This window comes from Rhinolophus hipposideros (genome assembly GCF_964194185.1).
Source record: "Rhinolophus hipposideros genome assembly, chromosome: 25".
Classification (NCBI taxonomy): domain Eukaryota; kingdom Metazoa; phylum Chordata; class Mammalia; order Chiroptera; family Rhinolophidae; genus Rhinolophus; species Rhinolophus hipposideros.
In genome coordinates, this window is record NC_138071.1 from 19,297,355 (window position 1) to 19,314,728 (window position 17,374).

At 37.1% G+C, this 17,374-nt stretch overlaps 1 protein-coding gene across 1 annotated transcript in view; it reads left to right on the forward strand.

Moving 5' to 3' along the window:
• Positions 1-16,916, forward strand: part of CHRM2 (cholinergic receptor muscarinic 2) — a 134,604-nt gene extending 117,688 nt beyond the window's left edge. Inside the window, exon 3 of the mRNA XM_081038163.1 lies at positions 118-16,916. Within this exon, the coding sequence (XP_080894289.1) occupies positions 166-1,566 (1,401 nt within the window). The 5' untranslated portion in view covers positions 118-165 and the 3' untranslated portion in view covers positions 1,567-16,916. The remainder of the gene's footprint in view (positions 1-117) is intronic.
• Positions 16,917-17,374: the final 458 nt, after the last annotated feature.

A 17,374-nucleotide genomic window follows, 5' to 3' on the forward strand; every position in this document is an offset into this window, starting at 1 on the left:
TAAACATATAAAAGAAGCAAAGAAGATTTTTGGGGGGAAATGTGGTTCAGAAGGGTAAAATCTGATCTATTTTAAAGCATTCTTTATATTTGTTAATTTTCTTCTATCTCCCTGCAGGTTTAAATGTTTTATTTGGCTCGTTGACTGCTGATTAGAGGACACACAATGAATGACTCAACAAACTCCTCTGACAATGGCCAGGCTCTGGCCAGTCCTTATAAGACATTTGAAGTGGTTTTCATTGTGCTTGTGGCTGGATCCCTCAGTTTGGTGACAATTATAGGGAACATACTGGTCATGGTCTCCATTAAAGTCAACCGCCACCTTCAGACCGTCAACAATTACTTCCTGTTCAGCTTGGCCTGTGCTGACCTCATCATCGGCGTTTTCTCCATGAACTTGTACACCCTCTACACTGTGATTGGCTACTGGCCTTTGGGACCTGTGGTGTGCGACCTGTGGCTGGCACTGGACTATGTGGTCAGTAACGCCTCAGTGATGAACCTGCTCATCATCAGCTTTGACAGGTACTTCTGTGTCACAAAACCACTCACCTACCCTGTGAAGCGGACCACCAAAATGGCGGGCATGATGATTGCCGCTGCCTGGGTCCTGTCCTTCATCCTCTGGGCTCCCGCCATTCTCTTCTGGCAGTTCATTGTAGGGGTGAGAACCGTAAAGGATGGGGAATGCTACATTCAGTTTTTTTCCAACGCTGCTGTCACCTTTGGTACAGCCATTGCGGCCTTCTATCTGCCTGTGATCATCATGACTGTGTTATACTGGCACATATCCCGAGCCAGCAAGAGCAGGATAAAGAAGGACAAGAAGGAGCCTGTGGCCAATCAAGACCCAGTTTCTCCAAGTCTCATACAAGGCAGGATAGTGAAACCAAACAACAACAACATGCCTGGCAGTGACGATGGCCTGGAGCACAACAAAATTCAGAATGGCAAAGCCACCAGAGATGCCGTGACCGAAAACTGTGTCCAGGGGGAAGAGAAAGAGAGCTCCAATGATTCCACCTCAGTCAGTGCTGTTGCCTCAAATCTGAGAGATGATGAAATCACCCAGGATGAAAACACAGTTTCCACTTCCCTGGACTATTCCAAAGATGAGAACTCTAAACAAACATACATCAAAATTATCACCAAGACCCCTAAAGGTGATTCCTGTACCCCGACTAACACCACGGTGGAACTGATTGGTTCTTCAGGTCAGAACGGAGATGAAAAACAGAACATTGTAGCACGCAAGATTGTGAAGATGACTAAGCAGCCTGCAAAGAAGAAGCCTCCACCTTCCCGGGAAAAGAAAGTGACCAGGACAATCTTGGCTATTCTGTTGGCTTTCATCATCACGTGGGCCCCATATAATGTCATGGTGCTTATTAACACCTTCTGTGCACCCTGCATCCCCAATACAGTGTGGACAATTGGTTATTGGCTTTGTTACATCAACAGTACTATTAACCCTGCCTGCTATGCACTTTGCAATGCCACCTTCAAGAAGACTTTTAAACACCTTCTCCTGTGTCATTACAAGAACATAGGCGCTACAAGGTAAAGCATCTTTGGGAAGAAGGAAGGTGGTCAAGAGGAGCTTAAGAAGAAGAAAAGGAGCGAAAGAGCTAGTTTTAAAAATCTCTGCCATTGCACTTTATAGTCTTATTATGGATGTGCAATTAAGTTGCCCAGCAGGGACACTTTCATTGCGCCTAAGCTCCAGCTTGAGACGCTTGCACCTTATAAACCCTGTCAATGTAGGAGCAGTGAGACCATGAAAGAGACACACTGAAATTGTGGATTGAAGGAATGACCTGTTTTCTCATCGTCTCTTGAAGAAGGGCTTTTGAGTCTACTGTTTTATCAGTCTCTGCACAAGAAGAACCTTGCTCCTTTCTCCCCCCCCTTTTTTTTGTTCACATGTGTTTATGTAAGGAAGAAAGGCCACAGTCACAAGCTAACACAGAGACTTAAACATAAAGAGACATTATACAATGGGGAAGTGAAGAAAGAAAATCAAAACAGATGTAGAAACGGTCTCCAGAGTGTTCAGCATATATTATTCTTTTGTTATGGTTTCATTTGGAGGATTTCAATGCTTTTTTTTTTTTTACCTCTCCATTTATCCACCATCGAAAAAAGCAAACAGACAAAAAACCCCAACTAGATCACATCATTATTTTTCTCGTGTGAGCATTTGTTTTTGTACTTCCCTCTTCTACAGTGTGTAAGGGCAAATTCTGCAGAACTTTCACTAAAATCCAACCAGAGACAGCCATAAAAATGGGCATTTCTTTCCTGCCCACAGTGTCCTTTGCATCTTTCGAGGGTATAAAAACATGTAAGGACACGGTTCACTGATGACTCTTCATGTGAAGTGTTTTTACCAACCTTGGTTTCTTCTAAACTAGCCTCTTATTTTCATAGAATAGCTTCCCTAATACATAAACATGCTTGAGGAACCAAAGTGATTTTTTTTTTAATTGAGATTTCATAAGTTAAATAATGGTCATTCCAGTAGGAGAAAGTTTACGGAGGCCAGACAAGTTATGAGCTAAGATAATGGAAGATTGAAAGGGCAGTCTGTTTCAACCTGAAGCTGCCTGACCCATGTATGAAATGCTAACTTGTAAAACATGAACTCCTGGCCTTTGTCAGCAGGAAGAAGTTGCTGTTTTCTTTTGGAATTCTAAATAGGATTAAAGTACTCACGTGGCACCAATGACTTCTGGGTCAGTCTCAAGAGATGAAGACCTTCTCTTCAGTGCCTTCTAAAGGCTGATATTCAACGTATACTTAAGTGAGCTTGTTTATAACCATCTTGTGACCCAGTGGAAAAAAACAAAACACACAAGAGTAATCAGAAAGATTACTGAAAACACACGTTCCCTATTCTTCAAATTGTCAATTCTCCCTAAGATTTTTTTTTAACTTCAACATTTATCAATAGAAGTATAGTAATTTTTGTGACAAAAATGTAGTGAATAACTAAACGGAGGCCAGATGAGCGAGCAGAATCTGAAAGAAGAATGAAGGCGGTTGTACCTGTGTCATTTCCCACCATTTCTCTAATTCTAAACCACAAAAAAGTCATATCAGGAACTAATACACAAATAGTGGCTTTATAAAGAATCTTGTCCATGTAGATATTTTTTATTTGATTATATTGTTCACATTTAACCAATTATTTGTACTCATCATTTGTCTTCTTACTTTATTTGCTATAGTCGCCCAATCAAATTTTCTAAAGATGGTCCAATCAAACTTATCTAAAATCAAACTTATCTAAACGCCTTTTCAAATTTCACATTTTGCCTTTTAGATTTATGGACTTTATGACATCTTGACCTGTAATATCTATGTGAGTTGCATGATGAATTTGTAAGTATTAGAGCTTAGCACTTTAGAGGTATTTTCTGTGACTTGCCTCATAGATGGTACAACGATTTTGAGAGTTATTTTAAAAAAGCACAATGTAAACAACAACAACAAAAGAACAGTCAGAAGCAAATTGCCAACAATACTTGTATTTAAGTTACCCTTTATAAAAATAACTTCATATTTTAATATCTTCCGTCATTTCCCCCCCCAAATCTTCCATGTATAAACATATAACATCAGTTTATACAGATTCCTTCACTCTGCAATTACATCAATGTAAACTTTTACACTTTAAATCCATATTTATTTTTATTTTATTACTTCAAATTGACATACGAGTGGAAGGAACATCAAGCCAATGGGGTGTTTGGTTGCCTGTAATCAAAACAATTGACTGGCTGAATATTTCACTTATTAACCTGTTGTACTATTATAATATGCTATAGATTCAGCTTTAGTCAGGATGGACTCTTTGGAGTCACAGATTTTAGGTTCAGGTCTCTTTTTGTCTCTCCCCTAACAGTCCAGCTCCCCTGGAGTCCAATTGCGTGTTACTCTTGATTATCATTGCATCCTTCCTTTTCTTCCTTTCATTTATGATCTTTGCCATGGCCACCACAACCTTATCAAAAGAGAAACCATCAAGCATTAAAGAAAGGAACTGAAGATAGACTGACATCATGGAAGCTTTCTCGACCAGAATCAAAAAATGGAAAGAGTACTGAAAATGGTAGATGATTAGAAAGATACGGAGACTGTGTTCGAAGATTTGCATTGACTTCTGCTGGAGTTGTCTATTTCAGGGGCTCTCAACCTGGGATGATCTTGTCCCTCCTCCCCATCAGGGGACATTTAACAATGCGAGGAGACACTTTTGGTTGTCACAACTGGGAGCAGTGCTGTTGGCATCTAGTGTGGATAGAGGTCAGGGATGCCCTCTAAACAGATTACAATGCACAGGAGAGTTCCCTCCACCCCAGCTAAAAATGATTTGACTCCAAATGTCAATAGTGCCAAGTTGGGAAACCCTGGTGTATTTTAAGGGATTCTAGAGCTTGCTTTGTATACATGGGAAGATAATCCTGTATCACTTTTAGAACATCAATGCAACTTACTCACCTGTTTGAAAAAGGTAATGCTCACCATTTGTGTATCTGGTATAATTGCCATTCAGACATTGGGAAAATAGGCCACATCTACATATCCAGAATCATCAGACGAGGCACACAGTCCACTGTTTCTGACAGCTTCACGTCAGATTACAATTGCCACAGAGTCCAGTCAGTGGAGGTCCCAATAGTTGACCATTAAAATGGTTGTGGTTGATGTAGTCCGTTTCTATTGAAGCTGACACTGAGCCTTTCAGAAACATGAAGAGCCTCTTTCAGAAACAATATGATTCATCTCCTTTCACTGGCAAAGTGAATTATCTGTCAAGAATCTCTTCTCTCCTCATAGCAATAATGTAACTATCACAGAGTGGTCTTATAAAAAGAGGAGATTAAGCATGTGAAAAAGCCAGGTCATTTCTTCACAAAAGAAACGATTACCTTTTATGAGTTCATTATTCACTTAATGGCAGACCCCAAGTGTTCAGACAGAGTCACCAATATAGTAAGTTTCCGGAGTAAGCTTTCCAGTTTGGATTTGGAAGCTGGAGGTCCCACATTCTCCTGCTCTTTGTCCACTCACTGCTTTTTTGATCCTGAAGGTCTGACACTGGGGGAGATGGGAGTTCAAACTGACGACAACATACACTTAGAAAAGCAATCTACTTTTATTTTCTCCTACTTAGTTCGTTGATAGTGGCCTTTTCCCCATTTTGATAATATCCCTTTCAACAACCACAGACAGCACTGGTGTTGCCAATAGATTAAGGAAGCACCCAAAGCTGGATGACTTGTGCAAAGTGTATTTTCAGCATGTATATATAATACCATGCCTCTTCAATATGCTTCTCTTAAAAGGGTGCACGCTGCAGCATGAACTGTGTGCATATTTAATGTATCTTCCTGGAATCTGCTGTATGCTTAATATACATATTCTATAAATAAACTAATGAAATGTATAATAGGAATACATATTTCTGTATACAAATAAATATATTATACACAAAACCTTAATATGCAGTATAGTATATGTTGCTTCCGAGTAACAAGAATATATTTTACATGCCCAACTTTCAAGAAAAGCAGTATTTGCTTTTGAAGGGAGAAGTTTAAGAGCAGCCCAAATCCTACTCATATTATTACACTGTTTCATACTCTGGAAGCATGGCACTAATTTTAAATATCGCGTGAAGGAATATATGAATAAATCTTTGCTGGTGTCACCCCACGTGACAACAATACTTTTTTGCTCCTGCACTTCTGACATTCCCCTGACTAGACTCTTCCTGGCCATTACTGTTCCAACAGCTGTGTTGATCTCGTGTCTGATTGCCTGATGGGCCTGTAACCAATTCATTGACATACAGCTTCGTTCTCCTCCACATTAACTGATTTTTGTCAAATAAAAATAATCACACTGGAAGGAAAGGATGACCTTAAGAATGGTTTCCATTCTGAAAAACAGGGTAAAAAGTCATGCAAACACAGTATTTTATAAACCACTCATTTCAGTTTGGGTCCAATATAGCATCCCTTACATTAAATATCAATAACTTTTAGCATAGTATGATGTTGCAAGTTCCAAGAGATTACGAAAGAGGTGGTTTGTTTCTGAGCATCTTGCATTTCCTCCACAGCAAATCTCTTCCTTTTTTTTTTGTTGACCACTCAACTACTCACATTCCCCAGAACATTTTCTTTGGCCCGTTAGCGTGAGTTCTTAGTTGTTATGATATGAGATGATATTGGGCATGCAATCCCAAGATATTTTAATAGAAAAGTCATAAACACCGAACATTTGAAAGATTCCTATTAGTCTTTAGTTACCAAGGCACGCAGTGGGAGAGATGTTTTTCAGTGAATTCTAGTTTTCTTCCAATTTTATGATGTTTCAACGCCTATTTGCTTCTTAAATTTCTCCTCCTATGCCACAATTCACCCTTGTGAATTGCTTTCCTTTACTTGAGCCAAAATTATTTCTAGAAAAAAACAATGAAAGAAAAAATTGAGTTTTCTATCAATTCTCATTTTGTTTCTTATTCTAGTGAAATATTTTCATTTCATTTTCTGGAATTTGAATTCAATACTGTATCGATGAATTGTTACATGCTATTCCTGACGAGGTGGTTACAAATACTGAGACAGGAAAATCATGTTGCCATTGTAAAAGAAGTATTTTCCACTTACAACGTGTATCCATCTTTCTCAGTCAAAAATGCAAGAAGCAGAATGTGGTAAGTTGTGGTACGTAGGTATTTATTAAATAGGTGACATTCTAGAAAATCAGTTCTTTGGTTTCTTAAACACACACTCACACAATAAGTCATGGGAAACTGCCAAAGGGAACAAAAAAGGCAATAGTTTTCTGTATTTGCACCATATACCCAGCAGTTCATCTGAACCCTTCAACTGTATCTTGACTGAAAAATGTGAATATCTTTGGAGGTTCTGTCAAATAATTTTTTAAATGAGTATCCTATTTTTAATCTTTTAAAGGAAACTCCAGATTGTTTTCCATAGTGGCTGCACCAATTTGCACTCCGTCCAGCAGTGCACAAGGGTTCCCTTTTCTCCACATCCTCGCCAGCACTTGTTGTTTGCTGATTTATTGGTGATAGTCATTCTGACAGGTGTGAGGTGGTATCTCATTGTGGTTTCAATTTGCATTTGTGTGATGATTAGTGACATTGAGCATCTTTTCATATGTCTGTTGGCCATCTGTCCTCTTTGGAGCAATATCTGTTCAGGTCCTCTGCCCATTTTTTTTAATCTGATTGTTTATTCGGTGTTAAGTTATATGAATTCTTTATATAGTTTGGTTATTAACTTCTTATTGGATGTATGATTGGCAAGTATCTTCTCCTATTTAATTCCACTGCTGGGTATCACCTTTCTATTTCTTCCAGAATTTATAGTTCTGCTAAAGGAGACATTGAACTCTTGGGTCAGCTACGTGGTATTGAAGAAAACCTTCCACTGTCTCCTCTTTGTGCTATGGTCTGTAAGCTGCAGAATTTTCTTATAGCTGTTAGGATCGTATGAGTGTTAGCTTAGTGTCTGCCACCAATACGTCCCAGTCATCTGAAGGCCATCTCTTTAGTGCATGATCGTGATTAAATGGGATCATGGTAACAAAACATTCTTGGATTGGAGAAATCCACCATAACACCTAGGAAACACATTCACAAACACAAACCATCATTATGGGTACCCTCAGACACTGTACAACTCTACACTATGGTGCTTTTAATATTAACATGACTATCTAGAAAGCTGAGGAGAAGGAAAAAATGATGCTTTCTCAGAATATTTCTTTTGAAATCCCTCTCAGATGTGGTACAGAAACATACCATAGGAGTAATACTTACTCTGAATATACAACAGGTGATCACATAGTCAAAATGTCTGGGATCCTAAATGAATAAATAAGAAGTCAGGCATGCATGTCCCATCTTGCAGAAAACGTAAGATTACCAACCAGGTTATTTTTGTTTTTCTTGGGATTCTCACTATTTCAGCTTATTAATAAAAAATACAAAGGACATTTAAGAAATAGATATTAAATAACTGAGTAAAACCATTTTATTTTTTTTCATCCATATGGGTAATTTAGCCTACATAAAAAAAATATAATCTGAACAACTTTGTATTTAAGCAGAAAACAATAATCATAAAGAATAAAATTAGGAATGGAACAGGAGCAATAAAAATATGACGTCCCAGTGAGGGAAAATAACAAAAACTTATCCCTAAGCTCTCTGAAAAGAATAACAATAAATATTTAATCGAACTTTCTTTTGTACAAGTTCTTTGCATTTCGTTTTTGTATGTTTACTTCTTTCATCTCTTTTTAGTATTTTTGCTGTCTTCACTAATGTTGTTTTAAAAGTAGTTTTTATAAATGTTTTGAGAGACAAGCATAAAAATTGCTCTTTCTCTAGAGCTTTTTAAAAAAAATTTAGCAGACATTGCTACCCCAGAAAGCAAATAAATAAATAAATAAATAAATAAATAAATAAAAGTTAATTGCTTATAAATGCCACCTATGCTTTAAATATGAAAACAAAAAACAGCAAAAATATGGACAAAAGATAGAATTATAGCTTTAAATGCAAAAAATAGTTCTGTGTAACAATGGTTTCCATATGTAATCATTTCTGAACATCATGACATCGATTTCCTCTGTGGTCACACAGCTGTTCACAGTGTGGTGGACACTGGCCCTCAGTCACCCTGACAAGAGTTCTTGACATATCAATGTGCTGTTTTCAATCAGGCCCTGTGGAGATGTGAACAGCTACCATCACCAACTGGGAGCTTGTTATGATGAACTATCAGACACATGTTGAGGTGTTAAATCCTGCCAAGCCCTTTGTTTAACACAGAGTGTGTGAGAAACTACATTATCACAAGCTTGGGAGAACTGAGGAGAAATAAAATTATTAAAAGTTTCAGACGTGATAAAAAAAAGGGAGAAAAGTTCATGCTCAGTGTGCACCTATCTATTAGGAAGCAAATTTTAACAAATACAATAGCAGTCTTTGACCATGTACAGGTTAAATATGTAACTGACAAATTTGAATTACAAGGTTATATTCACTCTAATTCCTACAAGTTTACCCTGACAAAGGTATCTTTCTTGTTTTCATTGTCTTGCTTTTGATTTAAGAGTAAGAAATAGAATGTTCATTCAAGAGAAACATATACATAGTATAGAGTCCTCGTCTTTTTAAAATCCTCTGTTAAAAGACAGTTACTTAAATGTATATGAATTCCAAAATACAGAGTGAGATTATTTAATAATGGAAATGTACACACTAGAATAACTGAAGACTGTATATACTTAAAGAAAACTTTTTATATTCTATAAATTGTATGAGTGCATTTTTGATAGGGTCTTTAAAAATAATCCAATTTATGTGTCAATGAGATTAGAGAGATATATACATATTATTGCTATAACCTACATATATTTATACAAGTCTATATAATTTATCTACTTTTTTAATAAAAGGAAAAGAACATATTCAAAGAGAAGGTAGTTAAGAATTTAATGGAAAGTGATTCACAAATACAGAGAATGGGGTGCCTACCAATGGAAAATATTGCACATACCAAAGGAGTCTTGGCTTCAGTGTTGATGACACATGCGTGCAAAGACATTCCAACTTCCAGATTCAGCGGGAGGAAATGGTGGTGCCAAATGCCAGAAATACTTGGAAGATGAAAGCAATTATATGCCGTGTCCTTGGATATCTTTCGGCCAAGCTGTATTCCTAAATGAAGCATCACCTGTCAGAAAAGTCAACAATAAAATACTTTTTCATATGATTCATCATGTTCAGAACACTTTTGTGAGCATCTTAGAAGTCGGGTTTTAAGTATTCCAAAGATAAAGTACTAATTTCAGTGCAGGTTAGTGGGGGCTCTGTCTCTACCCTTGAAAACTCTCATTTCATTTTCTTTGTCTACTGGATGAAAACCGCTCTAGAGTACCCTTTCTATCCTCTGCTCTCTATTTGCCAAATATCTAAAGTCTCGGATAAAGGGAATACAAATTTGCTCAGTTTTCTACAAGTACTTGGTGGGTTAGTTGTGTAGGGAAGCTTTCTTCTTTTTTTGTGTGTTTTCCCCAAATAACATACTTTGAATTGATCTGGAATTCATTTCCTTCTTCCAAACAAGGAGAGGCAAGTCAAAACTCACACAAACTAATACCAAACGTTCTCAAGTGTACGTAGTCCAAGAAGTACAATGGTGAGTGGGCTTCAAGACAACCACGTTCTCGCCAGGGAGGTTTAGGAAAGTGCCAACCCCAGGTTTAGGAAAGGATTCATTCAGACACATTCATTACCAAACTTATGGTAAACTGAGATCCTTTGAATCTCAGAGTTGGTCACAACGTCATTTGCCAACCATTCTCATCTCCATCTGAAAAGAGAAATTCTCTATATCCTCCCTGACTGTCAGAAAGACTTAGCTTCAGCCTTCCCAAAAATGGGCAGTTCAAGTTTCTCAAAGCTTCATGCTCAGCTCTCTCATCTCATATTCCCTCCTGATGGGATCTCATCCATAACCTCAGCTCTTATGATGCTCTTAAATGTGGTAAGACATAAATATTATCTCCATTTCAATCTTCTCTACCGAACACCAACCCTGTCTAACTACCTCAGAACCCCTCTGGGAAATTTCAAATGTACCTCAAACTCACCATGTACAAAAACTTACATTCATGATTTTACCCACAAAATTGACCCTATTCTGCTATGTCTTAACCCATCATCTACTCCGTTACACAAAATGGAAACCATGACATTGTCCTTGATTTTCTCCCTTAATCACACTTCAAGTCCTCCCAGTCTTACCTCATAAATATCAAGCCTGTCAAATTGATCGACTTCTCCTATTTCTATTAATGCCCCTACATAATGGAAGGGGCCTAACTGATCTTGCCACATCAACGCGAATCTCATTCCATCCGTCTCAAACTCTGCGGCCAGCATGGTCTTTTCAGAAGGCAAATCTGAACATGTCACTCCCCTGCTTAAAACTTATTAGCAAGTCCCTCTTTCGATAACATCCAGCCTCCTTTCCTCTGACCTACATCCCCTTTATTTGCTGAGACCCTCCCATTTCTCCATCCTCAGCTTTCACCACACTCCCAGATGATTTCTTTGCTCTTGCCACATTGCCACAAGTCATACTTGCCCTCATCAAGCCCTCTTTTGCCAAAAGACCTTTGTACATGCACCTGAAACAACACTACCTGGAAACCTCTTTCACCCTTTATTACCTGGTTATCTCAAAATCAAGGATGGCATTTTCACAAATGTCTCTCCTGACTTTTTAAACTACATTAAATCCTCCACGATAGCACCTATTGCATTTTTCACAATTACAGTTTTATTTGTGTTTGTAGGATTGTTTGTCTAAATGTTTGTCTCTCCCTGTAGACAGTAAGCTTTATAAGTTACAAAGACCTAGTCTGCATTTGTCTACCTGAGACAGAGTCTGATACATGGCCACTGTTGTCCCTCTCTCTCTATTATTTTTCTCCACTTACTAGTTATTTGACATTAAGAAAGTCATTTAATTTCTTCATATGTAAATATAATTCATACTTATATATACATGGTATTGCTTTAAATTTTATGTATATATTTAAATAATATTTTGAAGATTAGAAGCAACTACGTAAAATTTGAAAAGTTCCCAGCAGAATGCCTGACAAAGAGGGTACTCAATAAAAGCTGTATATTTATAACACTTATTATAGTGAAAGACTCTAGTAGAGAATAAAAGTTCCAGGGTTTTTCAAGCTGTGCTTTTCAGAGCCCTAAGTGTCCCATCAACCCAGACAGTGCATTACTGAAATAAGTGAAGCTCCTGACACCCAGAACCACTTCCTTCGAGCAGAGCATTAACTTTGAAACACCTGGGATGCAATTATTCTTTCCTTTAGCAACATGGTTCAAATTCTTTAACTTAGTTTTTCACTTAAATCATGCGTATCAATGTAATAAGATTATTGGCATCTTACACGGAGACAGCTCATTTGATATGCCAGGCATCTTATTACCCAGATCTGGCCATAATCATACGAGAAGTTGTTTTGATATCCATTTTATGTGATAAGGAATTGGAGCCTCTGTGAGACCAATTAATTGCCCGAAATCACAGCTGGTACATGTACAGCCAGGACTCAAATCCTAAAAGTAGTTTATCACAAGCAGGAAGCACATAGAAACAGCTTGCTCTGGTTTCCTGGGTCCAGGCCTGGTTTACAACTGGCTGACCTGATGTAATTAATTATGCTTCCTATACCCCCCAAATATATATAGCTAGCGGTGCAGCTCTTAGGAATTTGTAGCTTTCAATAAGGCAGAACTTTTTTTTCCCTTAAACCCTCCCAAGTTTCTTACAATCATTGAAATTTTTGGAACTTCTATTAAGATTGTCAGATACTCTGACATTAGCCTTCAGACAGTTTCTACTAAACTCAGACAAAACAGCGAAACCATCAGCAGACCAAATGCCCCTTCATCAAATGCCTACTGACCTTTTTCAGTGAACCTGACACATTTTACCCAAGCTAATCCTCATACCTACTCTTAGAAGTAGTCGCTATTAGCCCCTTTTTCAGTTGAAGGATATATGACTTATGAAGTTAAATGATTTGGTCTTTATCAGTTCGATTGCCTGTACATAAGAAAACAAATAGCGCTTTCACATTTAAAAGAGCACTTTCAGAGAAATGTAATGGCTGTGTTCGATGTCAGAGGGATAGTGGATGGGGGAGGGGGCTCGTCACTGTGTGAGAGATATAAATGACAAACGTCTAACTATTACATTGTTTTGTGCACCTGAAACTAACAAAAAAAGTTATAAATAATAAAAAAAAAGAAGAGTACATTCAGGCTATAGAAAATGAAGAGTAATAGATTTTGTATGTGCTCACAGTACAGGATATTGCATATTCCATCCCTCATAAGTTCAAGTTTGTAAGGAAAACTATTACGGGCTACTCTTAGGTATGAGTCAAGATTTGGGGATGTTGTCGTGGGCATGTGGGTGCTACTGGTCATATCAGTGGTGACCAGTTGGCTACGTCATCTTGAAATGGTACTTGGTGGCACTGGCTATAGGATCCAATGATTTAATTTTAATTTCAAAATAATGTACCTATTCAAATGACTACTATTTTTGCATTTCAGAGTAGTTCAAGAATCTCCAAGATCTGTCCAAAATTAAAATCTTTCCTATTTATTTATTTATTTATTTATTTGGTGCGGAGGAGACGGTGAAAGAAAATCATTATTATCTTTAGAAATATTGTAGGATACATTCTGATGAAGCTGCTTGAGGTTTTCAAATTAAATTATTGACTACGAAAGCCGAGATTGTAGTTTTCTATTCCCCTATTCACTCCCAAGAGCTCTAATCATATTTCTTATGCTCACTGCCTCAGGAGTCAGAAACACTTTTTCAATTCAAAGTCAAGTCAGACCTGCAAGGGAAAGTCAGACTGAAGAGATAGATGGGTGCTAAGGGCCGTAGCAAATTACCCAGAGCCATCTCGTTAATGAGTGACGTAGAACTAGAGCAGAGAGTTGAAGGGAACAGTCGATTGGAGATCTGTCCGGTAAGAGGTTGGCTTAGTACATGAAATGGAATAAGAAGGGGACTTTATCACTGGTCATTAGGCAGAGTCCTAACATCTGGATCCCTGACATCTACTTAGCAAGACATGTCAGGTATTTTTCTTTAGCCCCTCCCAAGGCACTACCTTCTCTGTCCTGATCTGTGGATTCTGGGAAGCTGATTTGTAGGCACTGTATTAACATGCTCCTTTTTCCTCTAGTTTCTAGTCGGAGTCAGCCGGACCTTGCAACATGTCAGCAGATAAGAGGAGGAGGAGATTATCACATTTATTTTCCTCGACTAACATCTTTTGGGTCCACTATAACTTGACTGTGTCCTTCTATAAGGGATGGAGTAGGTGTTCTCTCTGGGCTCAATAACTTATCCCTTCCTGAGGTGCTCACACCTAGCAGTGGTAATAACTATTCACCATTACTAGCCCGAGTTATAATGGACTGTCTATTACCATCTATGTCCTAAGTGATAAGCAAGGGATATTCATTAAACTAGAAGAAGAGTGAAAGTCTCTAACTTCCATGAAACATTTAAAAAGGTAATTTGGGACTCCTGTTCTTAAGCAATAAATTCAAAAGGCAGAATATCAGGGCAGAGACTAAGGAACAGGAGAACTATTAAGAATCCATTGATTTTTAGAACTGTGGTCTAATTTGATGAGTTGGCCAAACAAATCAGGAGACAATTATTATTAATGCTTCAATTTCTTCATAAAATCAGTTATTTAGCTAATATGTATTGAGGGGAAATTTCATGCCTCGCTCTACACTAGGTGCTTGAGTCCTGCCCAGGGAAGAGGCAAACAGCTCCTTCCATGCAGCTAAAGAAGATGGACTGCATGCAGCTAAAGAAAAATGAGTGGATGGAAGTCTCAGAGGTAATCTATGGAGGGCCTTATTTTAGAATATTTGGAAATATTTCCCTAAGTTTGGGGAAGTCTCTTCCTTTATTTAGATGACAAGTCATCTGTGAGAAAACTTAAAATATTCTGATATTTTTGGATTTCTTTTACCTTCTGCTTTTGCTGCATCTGACCTCCTTGTCGGGGTAAACAAACAGAAAGTGTCAATTTAAAAACGTTCCTTTCTGAATCAAACATAATAATGTGTCTGGTTTATTTTTTTATCTTATTCCATTTGGTTAGAAACGCTCAAAGGTTAGAGGCTAAAAACACATTGTAATGTCCATTTATCTCAAGAAAAGTTAAAGTTCTTTACAGACACTGTCAATTACAGAATACCCTGTGGAGTGGCTATTTTCATCTGCCCCCTTTATTCATCTCACATATTTGAGAAAGACATTTTAGAAACCTAGCTCTTTGATTTCCAAAGCACAAATCACAAAGGAAAAAAATTTTCATGTTTGTCTTTGAAAATTATTTTTAAAATCTATGTTACACAAAACTTCTTAAATAAAGCTAAAAGACAAACTGAACATTGTTTGTAATATATATATATAACAAAACAATTAATATCCTTAATATATAAACAGCTTTTGAAAATCAATAGCAAAATGATGAGCCTTACAAAAGATTAGCAAAAGACATGAAAAGACAACTGTCCAAAAACATAAATATAAAGACCAGTCAATATATAAAATTTTTCATTCTCATTCTTAATAAAAATGTAAATTAACACAATAGAGTTTCCATTTTTATATAAAAGATTATCAAATATTTTTTTTTAAAAAACAATATCTAGTCTCAAAAAAAGCCTAAATTATTTCCAGGCTACTGCCAACCTTGTTAGTAAATTTTTGTTTTCATGAGAAATTTGACAATTTACAATACAACAAAAGGAGCATTTATCTCCCCAGTAGAGAAAAAAAAATTCAAACAGGTAGCAGGTTGCTTGAAAACATTGATAAAATGGACAAGTCTTTAGCAAGATGGACAAAAAAAATCAAAAGATACAAAATATCTATATCAGAAATTAAACAGGAAATGTCAGTAGAGATCCTACCGACAACCAAAGGATAATTAGGGAAGGCTACAAACAAGAGTACATACATAAATTTGGTAAGTTAGATTAGTCACTTCCTAGAAATATAAATAACCACAACTCACCCAATATGGAAGATATAATTTTAATATCTCCATACTATTAAGGAAATTGAAGTCATAATTTTAAAACATCCAAAAAGAAAAAATAAATCTCTAGGCCCCGATGATTTCACAGGAAAGTTCTACAAATATTTAAATAAGAATTAACACCAATTATAGTCAATCTCTACCAGAAAAAGGAAGCGATGGGAGCACTTTCCAACACATCCTATGAAGTCTTATTTCTAAAACCAGAAAAAGCATTGAAAAAAAGTCTGCAGATCAATATCCATCATGAATACAGATGCAGAAATCCTTGGCACAATATAAGTTAATAAAATGTATCAATAAATAAAAAGAATTGCTCATTGTAATTAATTATGCTTCATTCCAACGATGCAAGGTTGATTCAATATTTGAAAATCCCTCCTTGGAATTCACCATAGTAATAAGCTGAAGGAGATAAGTCACATGACTATATGATGGAGGGGAAAAAAGCATTTGACAAAATTCGACACCATATAACCTTTGGGGATTGGATGTTTTTAGTCAATCCCCAAAGGTTATATGGTTATCTGTGTGTTTCAATAGTTCATGCCATTTATTGCTGGTCAGTATCCTATAATATAGACATACCACAGTTTAACACTCACCTGATAAAGGACATCTGGGTTGTTTCCTGCCTGGTTAGGAATTTGTCATCAGGCCATCCTATGTGGTTACTTTTGATCACTGGTCTCGTCAGGCCTGCCGTGTGGCCCCCTGAGCTTGTCAGGCTGATTGTATAGCGCGTTTTTTCATTCACAAATCTCTTCATGTTTATTCAGCATCTTGTAATATATAGGGCATTTGTGACAAAACTGGGATAGAAAGACAAATAGAGCATACTCCAGGCTCTCACAAATCTTTCATTTCTCTGGCAGAAGCTCCATGAATATTTGATGACCACAACTTATCCATGAAGGAGTGAATGAATTAATGAATGAATAAATTGATAAACATTCTATAAGAAAACCTCATACAAAAAGAGATCACTGAAACCAAAAAATCTGATAGCAAAAAAAAAAAAATGTAGACACTATCTCTGAAAGTACTGATAACCACTGTGTGAATGGAATGGTCTCTTTTTATTTGATTTGCTTACAAATGTAAATATCTACTGGTTATCAGAACCCATGATAACAATTTGTCTATTCAGCACATGCTGAACCCCCTAAACTTAGAATAGGACCTAGCACATAGCAGGTGCTCAAGAAATATTTGTTGGATAGCATAAAATGCATGCAATACAGTAAATCAAAATGTGTTTTTTAAAAACTACCCAGTCATCAAGTTCTAGAATTAAATGATCAAGTCAGTGGTACAAACCAAATTGTTGAATCCCTGTTAACCAAATGAATAAATTCTGAACTATAAAATACAGGAAAAGCAAAGGTTACTCTCTCTCTCTCTCTCTCTCTCTCTCTCTCTCTGTCTCTCTCTCTCTCTCTCCCCCCCTTCCTCTTCCTTCCTTCCTCCTTCCCTTCTTTCCTCCCTTGTTCCCTCCCGTCCTCCCTCAGAGGCACCATGAAGTCAACTGGAAATGGCAAGAACTCAACTGCAAATTTTTTCGAAAGGTTCCCATTTTCCTATCACTCTGAATTAGTATGCATAGCAGCTAATGTGCTATGAAAGTCACTTAC